Genomic DNA, 14463 nt, shown 5'->3' with positions numbered 1-14463 from the left:
TGGTTACAGGAAAGGTTTGCAGTTTTTTTTTTTTTTACCTAAATATTGTTCTGATGTCAGGAGTTAATATATAGTTTATGTCAAAAAGTCTGTGTTACGTGCCACGTAGGTCTGGTGGTCTGTAGGGTCTGTATTCCTTCCCTGTCTCTCCTTCCCTCTCCCCTCTTTGCATTCTCTACAGGTCTGAAGTCTATACCCACCAGTGTGACTCCAGCTGCCCTCATTGGCCAGCCTCTGATTCCCTGGCTCCGCCTTCAACCAATCATACTCACCTGTGCCCTATAAAAGGGCTGTGTTGGGCTCAGTGCCTGATCTCTCTCTCTCTTCAAACAACAGCAGTCTTTGTTTGTTCACCACAGACCTGCTCTTATTGTTTTGCTACTAAAGTCTAGCGCATATGCCCTGCCTTGGGATAGGTAAGATGGGGGCCTCTATACATAGACCACACGTAGGCAGAACCTATGTTAAACCACCCTAGGTAAGGGATGGTTGCCACTTTTGTATTTATCCTCATTGGACAGTGTAGCTAGGCAGTCAGGCTTTTGTTTTCTTGTCAGTTAGTTAGACAGCATTGTGTTCACCTTAGCTGCTTAGTTTATTATTTTGGCAACATCCGTGTCCCCTGGCAGTGGCATACTTTTGTTTTGAACTCTCTGAACCATTTGTAAATATTGTATACTATTCTTGCTTTAAGAACACTAAAATACCGTAAGGTAACTTTTGCCTCGAACCTTGTTTGTCTCCATTTATTTGCACCTTTTAAATGCTTGGTATCCCATACAAATTATGTTGTGTTACTCTAGCCTCTAGACTCTGCTACCATAAGGGTTTCGTAACATAAAATTGGGGGCTCGTCCGGGATATCTGAGCATTTGGGGGTGCAAATATATTGGCATTTAGTATTTTGTTGAAAGTATTTTGTGAAAAGTATTTTGTGAAAAAGTATTTTGTGGAAAAAGTATTTTGTGGAAAACAAATATTTTGAAGTATTTTGTGGAAAAAGTTGCAAAATACTTTGTACTCTAGTTAGTAATTAGGATACTGGTATTACTGGACGTTTTGCACTGCAGGAGAGGTGGTATTCTGCTTGTGTGCAGTGTGCACCATGGCATCAGGTTTTGATTTGAACCAGTTCGTTGCAAATCCTTCCCGTACATCATTCGAATTGTGTCGCAAGGCCGACTTGATTTCGGTAGCCAAACATTTTCATATAGTGGTTAACAGTGGTGCCCTTAAAAGGGAGTTGAAGCCAGTAGTGTTGGAGGGGCTAGTGGACCAGAGGGTCCTGGGCAGTTCTCCGCCACCACCTGAAACGTTGGCAGGGGAGGGGTCGCCACCAGCCTCGCAGAAGGAAAGCCCCATGGCTTTCTCTCCGACCTTAACGGGGTCCTTGGATGGCGCTAAGCTAAAGTTGCGCTTGGCCCGCCTCGATAGAGAGCGGGAGGAGAAAAGCGAACTCAGGAAAGCTGCAGAAAGAGCTCAGAAAGTTGAGCATGAACAACAGTTTGCCATCCGCAAGCTGGAGCTGGAATTCCAGCTAGAGACAGCCATCAGGCTGCGTAGGTTGGAGCTGGAGGCCTCGCCCCAAACTGTGGCACCGTCCACAAGCTCCGCCGTTGTGCCGCCATCTACTGCGGCGGCCCCTGCCTCTACTACTGCCACTCATGGTCCAATGTACTCCACTGCCTCGACAACGCCACCTGGTAAATATGATTTATTTCGGCACATAGAACTTCCTCCCTTCCGGGAAACGGAAGTGGATGCTTTTTTCCATACTTTTGAACGCCTTGCGACCGTTCTTAATTGGCCAAGAGAGAACTGGTCCACCCTGCTGCAGTGCAAGCTAACCGGTAAAGCGCAACATGTAATTGCTTCATTGCCTCTTGTCGATAGTCTTGATTATGATTTGTGTAAGTCTGCCGTACTCCGTGCCTACGAGCTCGTGCCTGAGGCCTATAGGCAGCAATTTAGAAACTACAGGAAAGGTTCCACTCAAACTTTTGTGGAGTTTGCTAGAGAGAAGGGAGAATTGTTCGATAAGTGGTGTGCTGCTAGCAAGATCACCGATTTCGTATCCATTCGAGAGCTAATTCTCTTAGAGGAGTTTAAGAAGTGTGCCCCAGAGCGCTGTGTCGTTCACTTGAACGAGAAGAAAGTCTCTCAACTCAGTGAAGCAGCTGTCTTTGCTGATGAGTATATGTTGACCCATAAGGAGGTGTTTGGGACACCTCGTGGTAAGGGTTCTGGTGCGTCTGGTGCGCGCCCAGGTAATTCCACCTCTCCTGTAGGTTCTAAGGAGGAGAGGGAATGCTATTATTGCCACACCAAGGGCCATGTCCAGAAAGATTGTTTTCAGTTGAAAAGAAAGAACTCTGGGTCCCCCAAACCCGGCAATGCAAAACCGATTGGTTTTGTTGGGACAGTGCCTGAGCAGCAGACTGCAAACAGCTCTGTTCCTACTTGTATTGATGGCTTCAAGCCCTTCACGTTTGAGGGCATGGTGTCCTTGGTTGGAGAACCCAGTAGCAGGAAGCCAATTAGGATTTTGAGAGACACTGGGGCAGCTCAGTCCTTCCTGCTAACCGACGTTCTGCCTCTCTCTGAGGCGACGTTCTCTGGTGCATACAGCATCGCCCAGGGAATTGATATGAGTTTCATAAAGGTTCCACTGCACAATGTGCATATTGACACAAAACTGGTTTCTGGCTGTTTTAAGGTAGCTGTGCGCCCTGCTTTGCCTGTTCCAGGTATAGACCTGATTATGGGAAACGACATTGCGGGTGACAAGGTTTGTCCAGTGTTAGAGGTTATTGAACACCCTGAGGCACAGGATATGCCATGTGGCTCAGATGTCCGCCCAGATATCTTTCCTGCCTGTGTGCTTACACGAGCTCAGAAACGCAAGGAAGGTGAGTCTGTTGACTTGTCAGACTCTTTCTTGTCCGCTCCACTTTCTACTGATGTTCCTCCCCAGCATTCAACTAGCCCGGCAAAGGTAAAAGCACTGTCAGCCCATATGCCTTCCATTAAGCTTCCAGTTACTCGTCAGCAGATAATGGCTGGCCAGAAAACCGACCCCACGTTAGCTCATTGCTTTGAGTTGGCTATTAACCCTGCGGCTGCAAAGGATAAGCAAATAGTGTATTTTGTGGAGGATGATTTGCTAATGCGAAAATGGTCATTGCCTGCTGCAGCTGGCATGGATTGGGGTGTAGTGACTCAGGTTGTGGTGCCTGCCCCCTTTCGCCACCAGGTGCTGCTGTTGGCTCATGAGACCCCTTGGTCTGGTCATCTAGGAATTACTAAAACTTACAACAGGGTGTTGAAACATTTCTTTTGGCCTAAGTTAAGAACCTCTGTTGCCCAGTTTTGCAAAACCTGTCATCACTGTCAGGTCACAGGAAAACCTAACCAGACCATCCCCGCAGCTCCTCTCTGTCCTATTCCAGTGATGGGCGAGCCTTTCAGTCATGTCATCGTTGATTGTGTGGGACCACTACCCAAGACCCGTAATGGTAATCAGTATCTGCTTACTCTAATGTGTTCTGCCACCCGTTACCCGGAGGCTATTCCTCTTCGAGTAATTACTGCAAAAGCAGTGGTGAAGGCCATGACAAAGTTTTTCTCTACTTATGGATTTGCTAAGGTGGTCCAAAGTGACCAAGGTACTAATTTCATGTCCCGTGTGTTCAAACAGGTCCTAGGGTCCCTAGGAATTGAGCACAGAGTCTCGTCAGCCTACCATCCTGAGTCACAAGGAGCCCTAGAACGTTGGCATCAGACATTCAAGTCAGTATTGAGAAAGTATTGTCTGGGTGAAGGTAATAGCTGGGATGAGGGTGTGCCTTTTGCCTTGTTTGCACTTAGAGAAGCGGTTCAGGAGTCACTGCGCTTCAGTCCCTCGGAGTTGGTGTTCGGTCACACAGTGAGAGGACCACTCCAGGTTCTGAAGGAGCAAATCCTGTCTCCTGAAAAGTTCTCCAAGTCCACAAACATATTGAAGTATGTGAGCCAGTTTAGAGAGCGCCTACAGAAGGCTTGTTCCCTAGCTAAAGAAGCACTTGTCACCTCTCAGAGTGTCATGAAGAAGCACTATGATAGGAGAGCTGTGGCACGCTCCTTGTGTGTAGGAGATCAAGTGTTGGTATTACTGCCTATTCCAGGATCTGCATTGTCCGCTCGCTTCTCAGGTCCTTACTCTGTGGTGCAGAAGTTGAGTGACACAGATTATGTTATCAACACTCCTGACCGCAGACGTAACACCCGTGTTTGTCACATCAATATGCTCAAGCTGTACCATGCTCGAGTCCCAGATCCATCTGAGAGTACTGTTGCACCTATGGCCACTGTAGCTTCAGTGTCTGCTGTGTTCAACACTGCTCCAGATGAGGATGGTCTGAAACTTAGGTATGTTCCTCAGCAGGGTGCCAGACTAGCTAATTCTGAAATGTTGGCCGACCTGTCTTCTCATCTGGCCCACTTGCCTGTAGAGCAACGTGCTGATATTACCCAGTTGATTTTAGAATACCCAATGCTTTTCAATGACACCCCTAGTAGTACCTCAGTGATAGAGCACGATATCGTTGTGACTAATCCTGCCCCCATCCGGCAGCATCCGTACCGTGCCAATGCAGCCAAGCGGGCAGCGATGAAAAACGAAGTACAGTACCTGTTGGATAATGATTTGGCTAGACCGAGCTCCAGCCCTTGGTGTTCACCCTGTTTGTTGGTGCCAAAATCTGATGGCACTCCTAGGTTTTGCACTGACTTCCGCAAGGTTAATTCAGTCACTGTACCCGATTCCTATCCACTCCCACGGATGGAAGATTGTATTGATAATGTTGGTTCAGCCCGGTTTGTGAGCAAACTGGATCTGCTGAAAGGTTACTGGCAGGTCCCCCTAACAGCCCGTGCCTCTGAGATATCTGCGTTTGCAACCCCTGATGATTTTCTTCAATACAATGTGTTAGCTTTTGGGATGCGAAATGCTCCAGCCACATTTCAAAGGTTGGTTAACACTGTGTTGTCTGGTGTTCCCCACTGTAATGCTTACTTAGATGATTTGGTCATTTATACTGACACTTGGTCTGAACACATCCACATACTCAGGATGGTGTTCGACAGGTTGACAGCGGCTACGTTGACTGTAAACCTGGCCAAATGTGAATTCGGAAAAGCAACAGTTACTTATCTAGGCAAGGAGGTTGGTTTGGGAAAAGTGCGGCCTGTGCATGCTAAGGTTATGGCTATTGTTGATTATCCAGCCCCAACCACCAAACGTGAGTTGCGTCGTTTTGTTGGAATGGCTGGCTACTACCGCTCGTTCTGTCGTAATTTTTCCTCTGTCATGGCTCCTCTGACTAGCTTGCTCAGTGACACCAGACAGTTTATCTGGTGCTCAGAGTGTCAGCAGGCCTTTGAGAAGGCCAAAGCATTGCTATGCAGTGCTCCTGTGCTTGCTGCCCCAGACTTTGCTCTGCCATTCAAAGTAGAGGTGGATGCAAGTGCCTTGGGGGCTGGGGCTGTATTGATTCAAGAAGGTGCTGATGGAATTGATCACCCCGTCTGTTTCTTCTCTAGAAAATTTACTAAGCCACAGCTTAACTATTCCACCATTGAAAAGGAAGCACTGGCCTTACTGCTGGCCTTGCAGCATTTTGAAGTTTATGTTGGATCAAGCTCTATACCTGTCATTGTATACACCGACCATAACCCACTAACATTCCTCCACAGAATGTATAATCAGAACCAGCGCTTGATGAGGTGGGCCCTCATCATCCAAAACTACCACATAGAAATAAAGCATAAGAAAGGCTTGGACAATGTCATGGCCGATGCGTTGTCCCGTGCCTAAAGTACAGTATTTTTTTTTCTTTTTTATCTTGTTCTTGTGGATCAAGCTACTGTATACTGTAGACATGAACAAACTTAGGTTAAGTTTGTTCTTGTTGGTGGGCGTGTTACGTGCCACGTAGGTCTGGTGGTCTGTAGGGTCTGTATTCCTTCCCTGTCTCTCCTTCCCTCTCCCCTCTTTGCATTCTCTACAGGTCTGAAGTCTATACCCACCAGTGTGACTCCAGCTGCCCTCATTGGCCAGCCTCTGATTCCCTGGCTCCGCCTTCAACCAATCATACTCACCTGTGCCCTATAAAAGGGCTGTGTTGGGCTCAGTGCCTGATCTCTCTCTCTCTTCAAACAACAGCAGTCTTTGTTTGTTCACCACAGACCTGCTCTTATTGTTTTGCTACTAAAGTCTAGCGCATATGCCCTGCCTTGGGATAGGTAAGATGGGGGCCTCTATACATAGACCACACGTAGGCAGAACCTATGTTAAACCACACTAGGTAAGGGATGGTTGCCACTTTTGTATTTATCCTCATTGGACAGTGTAGCTAGGCAGTCAGGCTTTTGTTTTCTTGTCAGTTAGTTAGACAGCATTGTGTTCACCTTAGCTGCTTAGTTTATTATTTTGGCAACATCCGTGTCCCCTGGCAGTGGCATACTTTTGTTTTGAACTCTCTGAACCATTTGTAAATATTGTATACTATTCTTGCTTTAAGAACACTAAAATACCGTAAGGTAACTTTTGCCTCGAACCTTGTTTGTCTCCATTTATTTGCACCTTTTAAATGCTTGGTATCCCATACAAATTATGTTGTGTTACTCTAGCCTCTAGACTCTGCTACCATAAGGGTTTCGTAACAGTCTGCTACATATTTTAAACTTTTAACCGGTGCCATAAGACATCATCACCGTGTTATTCAATCAGGCTAGATACTCACGCTCCCCACCAACGACGCTGATTGGCTGAAGGTCCTTGGGAAAAGGCGTGGCCAAAGGGGGCAAGGCGGAGACGACAGACAGGAGACAGGATGCAAGCGTCAGCAGCTGTGCTAGCGGCGGTCGCCACGCCAACCTCCTCCAATCAGGAAGGGCCATTGTTGAAGTCGGAGGGGGGGGGAGGGGGCGGAGTGATGACGTCAGCAGGCTGTCATGAGTCTTGGCGTCGACTTAAAGCTGAAAGAGAGATGAATGGACAGACATAGACAGACAGAGGGAAAGAGTTGATTGTCCCTCGTCAGACTTTGTCAGAGGGGAAGGCCCTTATTAGAGCCCTTGTCGGACTCCTTGTGACAACGAAAGAAGCTTTAAGTATTTAACATTGTCAAACACCTTCGGACGGAATCGGGTGGTGAAGGTAACAGTTACAGCAGAGAATCCCTTTCATGGGCAACAAACAAACATACAGTAAGTAGCGTAATCTCCCCCCCCTTGACCAGCTTCCCAATCCTTCAGCGCATTCACATTTTAGCGTTCCCACAATTATCCGCCGTATTAAATGGAGGAGTACGACGACCCTGACATTCAGGAGCATCATGGACCCGAGGTCTGGTTCTCCAGCTGGGAGCGCCAGTGTCTGACCGACGCGGAGCAAACGGAGCCGAGCGACGCGCCGGAGGCCCACCACGACCAACGGGACAAACTGTGGCATCTGTTCCAGATGACTGCCACCGCCGTAGCTCAGCTCTATAAAGACCCGGGGTGCCACCATCACCACCACCATCCCCACCGCTACCACCACCAACAGCACGGCGCGTCGCTGTGGGTGCCGTTCCAGAGCGCGGCCGCGGCCGTCACCAACCTCTACAAGGAGAGCACGGAGGCCCGTCAGAGAAGCTACGAGACGGGCGTCCAGGTGGGCCACCAGCGGCGCAACCGGGACATCCTGTCCTGGGCCAAGAAGCGCAGGAGGACCGTCCGCAGGGAGGATCTGATTGGCTTCCTCTGTGGCAAAGCTCCGCCTCCCAGGAGCGGTAGCGGTAGGGCCAATAGCAGCAGCAAACCACGGCTAGCGGCGGACCCTGCCTCCTCTGACGCTGTCCCGTCGTCCGCGGGGACACTCAGGGAGGCTGTCACAGTGCAGGCCCTGAACGGGGCCATGGCCAGCATCACTGTGTGTTCTGGAGGCCCGGGGTCTCCCACCCATGGAAGCAGGGGTGGCAGCAGAAACTCTGGAGAGTCGTGCCGCGGCGGCAGACGCAGCAACAACAACGGCCTCCACCAGGTGGATCTGAGCACCTTCATATCCACAGAAATGGCTCTGCACCATCTGGAACCATCCACAGGCTCCTCCGCCAGGAAACGACACCACACCCAGTGCGGAAGTGACGTCTTCACGCACTGCACGCCGACTCACAAACGCAGCAGGATATAAATCTGACTCGCTGATTCATGAGAGAGATTAAATAAATACTCTGTGTAAAATAGGACTGGCAATATTAAAGCAACAGATGGTGATGGGTTTAGAGGCTGAAGGCTATCAAAGAATGTTCCTTTCCTGGGGGGCTGTATAACTTATTTCCAGGGAAATAAGGACTTAAAATCTTGGTCTTGTTAGCTGCTTTCTAGCTAATAGGATGCGGGAGTCCCAAGTCATGCCTTGGAGGTGACATTATTATCATTATAACAGTAAATATACTGGTTAGAGAGGAAATGCTATTGTATTAGTTTCAACAGCTTCCCATTTCTTCCAGCCTACTCAATATCTGTTGTTACATCATAAACATTTGATCTGTATATTTAAACCAGGCTGAGAGATGTTCAGGATCAATCACTCTGAGGTTTTGATTGTCAAGATTGGTCACATAGAGCGCTCCTACTTTGGGTGCCCCCCCCAAAGGCGCCCCTCAATTCACACATGTGTGATTTTTTTTTGCATGTATTGCATCTATTTTCCAGGCATTCCACCAAAAGGTATTTTTGTCCATTGGAACATTCTGCCAAATATGGATGTATCTCGCAAGAAAGGTATAATTTATATAGAACAAAGACATCGTCCACCTTACCTCAAACATGGAGTTCTCTTCAGCACCGCAGAAAAGCCACACCCATATTAGCACTGTCTTGTTTTATGAACCACTTAAAGCGCAAATAACATGCATTTTAAAACTGATTTTAATATTTAATAATCATATTGTCTATGTCCCTCAAAGTTATTTCTAATGGTTTGAGCCTCAATCACCACTCTGATATAACCAGGCCTTGTCAATTCTTTCTGGACTTTGAAAGCAGTTTTAGATGCAGTACCACAATGTCCTGAGGTGGTGGGGGTGCTGATATGCAGATTATTTAATATTTGAGTCATTATAATACTCATGCTAGATAAAACCAGGCTTGTTTCCATTCCATGCCAGCTTGGAAAATCAACAATGGCAGACATTGTAAACAAAGTGGAAATGCAAATTTGCAACTGAAGACTGAAGAAAAGGTGGGATTATACAAAGTGGGGTGACATTGATGACATCATGATGAGGCCAAAATCAGTCGAGCTGTTTCTGAGAGCAATTTCCAATAAAACACCCATATGACATGAAGGCCTGATTGTTCAAAATTGGTTATTTGTGGGGATAGAAAACACACATGAGAGACCCAGAAACACAAAATAAATTGAAAAAGTTGAATTTTATGTTATAGGTCCTTTAAGCCCTATTACACTATTGAGCGGAGACCCTCAGGGCTCTATATGGGGTATCTTCGCTGAAAATAGCCAATTGACAACGCGTTGTGAGCTTGTCGATCTGCTATTTTTTCCATCCATAATTCAGATTGTGGATGCTTAATAAACGTGCCTCGTTTTATGTTGGTATCGGTAACAGAAACTGATTTTTTTTTCTCGCTCATTGCCTTAACCCATTCTGAACGGGCACCCATGTTGGTGTCAGCATCATGTTATGCTTTAGCTATAAAAATAGCAGATCTACAAGCTCATATCGCGCCACCGAGTGGCGCGATACGAGCTTGTAGGTCTGCTATTTTTGAAAGAAATCGAAGAACGACTGACATTTCTACAATCTGATCTCAGGTCAGAATGGGTTCATCAGACCCAGTGTGTGTCCAGTGGAAACCTCGTATGAATCTGATCTCAGGTCAGAATGTGGTTAATTGTTGTCACATCAGAAACCTCAGCCAGTTTCAGACTTTACGAAAGCAGCTGCTGCTTTAATTCAGTTAGGTTCACGTTTCAGTCATTGACATTTGTTTGACATTTTGTCACTATTGGCCATCGTGCAGCCAATGCCAAGGTCAAGTTTAATAATATGTCCCAAACTGGGCAATTTATGTCACAGCAGATTCTAAAAACACAGTAAACATACAATAACATAGACATGGTCACGAGACCAAGATAATAATAATAGTACATAATAGTACCATCCTCCCACCTCCATAAATTGTGGACAGCCGACCACGACCATATTCCAGTAAACAAAAGAAAGGAAAAATAATAATAATAATTACCATCCTCCTCAGATGGGGGTGGGCCTGTCAAACTGTCCCCTGCAACAGAGCAACAGCTACCCTCCTACTGCTTACGATGGCACGAATAGCAGTAGGTATAAATGAGAATTTGTATTATTGTTTCTAGTCACAGCCTGCAATGGCCTCTATAACTGTCAGCCGGAAGACAAAGAGATCAGATGCAGGATTCAGGGGACGAGAGCTGTCTTCTCTAATAGATGACGCTTTCTTAAGCACCTGCTTGTCATTATGGCATATATTATATGACTCAGACAGATGAATTGTAACCCCCGCAATCTTGCTAGCCCTACTCACAACCCTGTCGAGGGCCTTTTTCTGTCTCAACGCCTAGGTTTCCAAAATTGGAACAACTGACAGCAAAGGAAATTACATGGCGGTCCTTGAAATTTAAAGGGTTGAGAATCACTTGACAAAAAATTAAAAACTCAAGCATGCACACGTACACGTGCACGCACACGCGCACAGCCACACACAGACACACAGACACACACACACACACACACACACACACACACACACACACACACACACACACACACACACACACACACACACACACACACACACACACACACACACACACACACACAAGCCTAAATAATGTCAGTGTTCCATTGTGTCCATCAATATTGTATCCAGCTCAGACAGAATCAATGGGGTGTTGATGGATGCTCCATAAACCCCTCTCCTCTCTCTCTCCTCCCTGCCCTAATTCTGGCAGACGTGACGTCATCACAGTCTATTCCGAGACGCTCCTTCAGCCAAGGAGTTTGAACCTTCAGCGTGAGCCCGGCTCTCCCTTTCCTCCTTGAGATCCCAGACGCTCCTCGCTCGGAGGCTGACCTATAGCAGCATGCGTTTAGTTTTCGGTTTAGTTTCAGTTTAGTAGGCCAGCGTTGTCTCTCGTTTGCATCACTTCACGTCTTCTTCAAAGTCATGAAAAACATCCCTGAAAAACATCTTAACCCATTAACCCATTTTGGGCGGGCACCCATTTTGGTGTTGGCATCATGTCGTGCTTTAGCTATTGAAAAATATCAGATCTACAAGCTCATAGCGCGCCAACGAGTGGCGCGCTAAGAGCTTGTAGGTCTGCTATTTTTTTTAAATCGAAGAACCACTGACATAGAAACATAGCTTTTTCAGAAAACTGTCAGGATGTAGAAGACATTTTTAGAATCTGATCTCAGGTCAGAATGGGTTAAGACCCAAGGCAGATTAAATGTCTAGTTTTCTGAAAAGACTTGTGCTCCAGTATATCAGTGGTATATCAGTGGTGCCCAAATGTTGGATCCCCACCATTATATGACTTGGTCGCCGCCCCCCTTCATCTCAAAATATTTTGTTCCAGGGACCACCAGAAGTGGATATTGGAGTTAGAAATGCTCGCTTTAAAAGAATATATACAGCATTCAAAGATTTGGACAAATGTTTACTATAAAAAAAAAATGTCATGGCACAAAGAGAGTGTGTGTCTGACGAAAATGAACAATCAAATATCTAAATACTCATTCAAGCAACTTGAAACCTGTCTGGGGGGGGGATGTTTTTATCACAAATATAAAATCTTTGTACTTTGTACCGTTGACAAAGTTAGGCGCCCCGGACACGCACACACACGCACGCTCAACCAGTCGCCATGCACATGAAATCCAAATCACTCCTAAAATGCAGTGTGTAGTTGATTCATTCATCCCATAGCTTGGGGGCTATTGTCGTATAATTTTCTATAAATTAACTAACTGAATAAGTATGGTACTATTTATACTGAGTCAAGTAAAATGTTTTAGTGATCGCAGACCAAAAGGTCTATTGTTCTAAAAAACCTTTGAGGCAGCTCAGAGGTGTGAATGAAACCAGATCCTATTGTCTGCCACAAGAACATGGGGAACAGTTGGTAACCATTTGGTACTGATAAGAAATCCACAGTTAAAACTCAATGATTATATAATAATCTAAGACTCTAACTAATTGTAGGGAGTTTAAAGTCTCCTGTAAAAGGTATGATAAAAAACATAGGGTTTCGTCATGTTGGTGCTTAGTTTTAATTCCACTGGTTCACACTGTTCTTAATTCATTTCATTTAGAGTGTTCAGTTTTTACGTTATAGTTTCGTAACATTTTCTGACTACAAGTGTTTCCATTTTTATATACTGTTAAGGTATGATTAACCATGTTCATAAGTTGTTTAAAGGTTACGTTTAAGTTTTGTTAAGTTTCATTATAACTAGTTACTCTCTAAAGCAGTTAAAACGGAACAGCCTCTTCTCCTAGGTCCCGCCTCTCTCTCCAACCGGAAAGGGATTCTATCATTGGTCACGAGTCAGGAAATGCCTGCCGCATGTCCGGGAGAGGAGGGACCTATAGTTAGAATATAAGGCTAGTCTGGAGGGCTGATCGAGGTTCCTGGGTCCGGTTAAAACTCATCATTCGGCTAAGAGTTGTACTGTGTGTTGCGTAAATCCAGAGAAACCACGGAGAATTTCCTTTTGTTCTCATCGTTTTGTCTTGACTGCTGGACGGCTTTTGGATACAAAAATAAAGCTTTTCTTCAACCTCGTCACATCATATCCTGTTTCCTCTGTTATCCACCGCCGTACACTGGAAAAAGAGACTACAGATTGGAGCCTGAAGCAGTGAATTGATCGAGGCGGAAAATTGGTGAGTTGTTTCATTTTTCACTGGCCAATTTTCCGTTGCATCATGACAATGGACCCTGGGAAAGTTATTTTAATGGCGGTGTGCGGTGGTGGTTGGCTCGGGAACAAGGTAATGTATGTCCTGGGTTGGGTCGGGACAAAACGAACGGGGTGGAATTAAACTTTCTGCCCGGGCGAATATAATGTTGTTTCTGTGAGACGTGCTTTCGTCCTACTTGGTGGTTAAAGCCTTTGTTTACATTTTGAGATGCGTGCGTGTTCCTGTTTCTTTACGATTGCCGTACGTGCATAGGCCGGCTGTCGTAAAGTGTGTCGTAATGGATTAATACTGGTTTTGACGTTATATTTCTTCCGGTGTTGATAAAGCTACGATGAGGGAGTTTATGTTAGGGCTTAAAAATATTTATCGTTTTTCCCACATAGGCTAAGGCGCCCTACTTACACATGGGTGGGTAGTTTAGTTGAACTGTGCGTAACGACTGTTTGTTGTGTGATTTGATGGATTCTTTTTTAAGCACAGTATAATGGAGTGGTTTGCATGTGTGTGCTCTGTTCAAAGGCTGTGAATTGCAAGGAGCTTGATAATTATAGCTTTTAGACGGCCGTTCTGTTTGGGACGGTGGAAGTTATAATGTGGGTTTTTTGGCTCATGGATTAGCGAATTTGTTGCACTGTGTGCTGTGGGGTTTTGTCTGGTTTCGTGGCGTACAGAATAAATGCTAGTCCGTGATTATGTTAGAGTGTAACGTTGGTCCCGCGATTTTGTGATTAACTTAATAGTTGTCACGGCCGGTTTTTCACAGAAGAATATCAGTTAAGTTGGTAAAACGTTTTATTAAAAAGTGTTACTTATACTGGTGTTTGGAGTAAATGGCGTTAAAAGTTGGTACCAGTTAGAAGTTGGAGGAGTTGACTATTTCTTTTATTATAAGAAGAGGCGGAGGTTAAGTGTTTAAATTACACACATTGGTTTCTATGTTAATATTTTTCCTTTATAAGGGGCATTCTTAAATGTGTATTTACGTTGCTACGATTGTGGGAGTGAAGTCGCTAAGTTGTTCAAAGTTAGGTTTTCGGTGTGTGGGAGTGTTCCTTTGTTTGTTGTCGGTGGTTCTTTGTTCTTTGTCTGCGACGCCATTTTGTTTTTCGATTTTCGGCGGGGAAATGAATGTGTCTGTGAGTTGAGGAATGTGTGTGAGTTGAGTTGTGTGTGTGGTGTTGTGAAAGTACTACAGTTGTAGTTTTTTTCTTGTGTTATGTGTGGGCGTCGACGGGCGCCATTTTTTTTTCCTTTGTTCTGGGAGAGGGGAAGGATAAGGGGGGTGGAGGGGTCGGTAATGCAGGGTTACTTGGACTTTATGCGTTTTTTAAGGTTGGATGTCTGTGTGTCTGTGTCTGTATGCTTCCGTAGCGTCTGCTTTGTTCTCAATTTAATCCGTTTTGGTCTGAAATCGTGTGCAACACGTTTCAAAGGGGGGAGTATAGA

The 14463-nt window shown here is 45.6% G+C and overlaps 2 protein-coding genes across 2 annotated transcripts in view; one reads left to right on the top strand and one right to left on the bottom strand.

Annotated features, from left to right (window-relative positions):
* The window catches only part of LOC310874425 (semaphorin-6D-like), a gene marked incomplete at its 3' end in the record, with an annotated part of 37598 nt that extends 30652 nt beyond the window's left edge, over positions 1-6946 (bottom strand). The window contains exon 1 of the mRNA XM_083787233.1: positions 6783-6946. Coding sequence (XP_083643359.1) covers positions 6783-6939 — 157 coding nt within the window. The 5' untranslated portion in view covers positions 6940-6946. The remainder of the gene's footprint in view (positions 1-6782) is intronic.
* Positions 6947-7339: 393 nt separating this feature from the next.
* On the top strand, positions 7340-8215 carry LOC310874416 (HUWE1-associated protein modifying stress responses-like; the record flags this gene model as incomplete). The annotated part of the gene is made up of 1 exon (XM_083787221.1): positions 7340-8215. One exon carries the CDS (start codon positions 7340-7342, stop codon positions 8213-8215), a length of 876 nt encoding a protein of 291 aa, XP_083643347.1.
* Between the last annotated feature and the right edge of the window lie 6248 nt (positions 8216-14463).

Source organism: Protomyctophum parallelum, assembly GCF_964188405.1.
Source record: "Protomyctophum parallelum genome assembly, chromosome: 1".
In the NCBI taxonomy this organism is placed as follows: Eukaryota; Metazoa; Chordata; class Actinopteri; order Myctophiformes; family Myctophidae; genus Protomyctophum; species Protomyctophum parallelum.
Note: the sequence above shows the minus strand (reverse complement) of the source record. Positions and strands in the feature narration are given on the sequence as shown.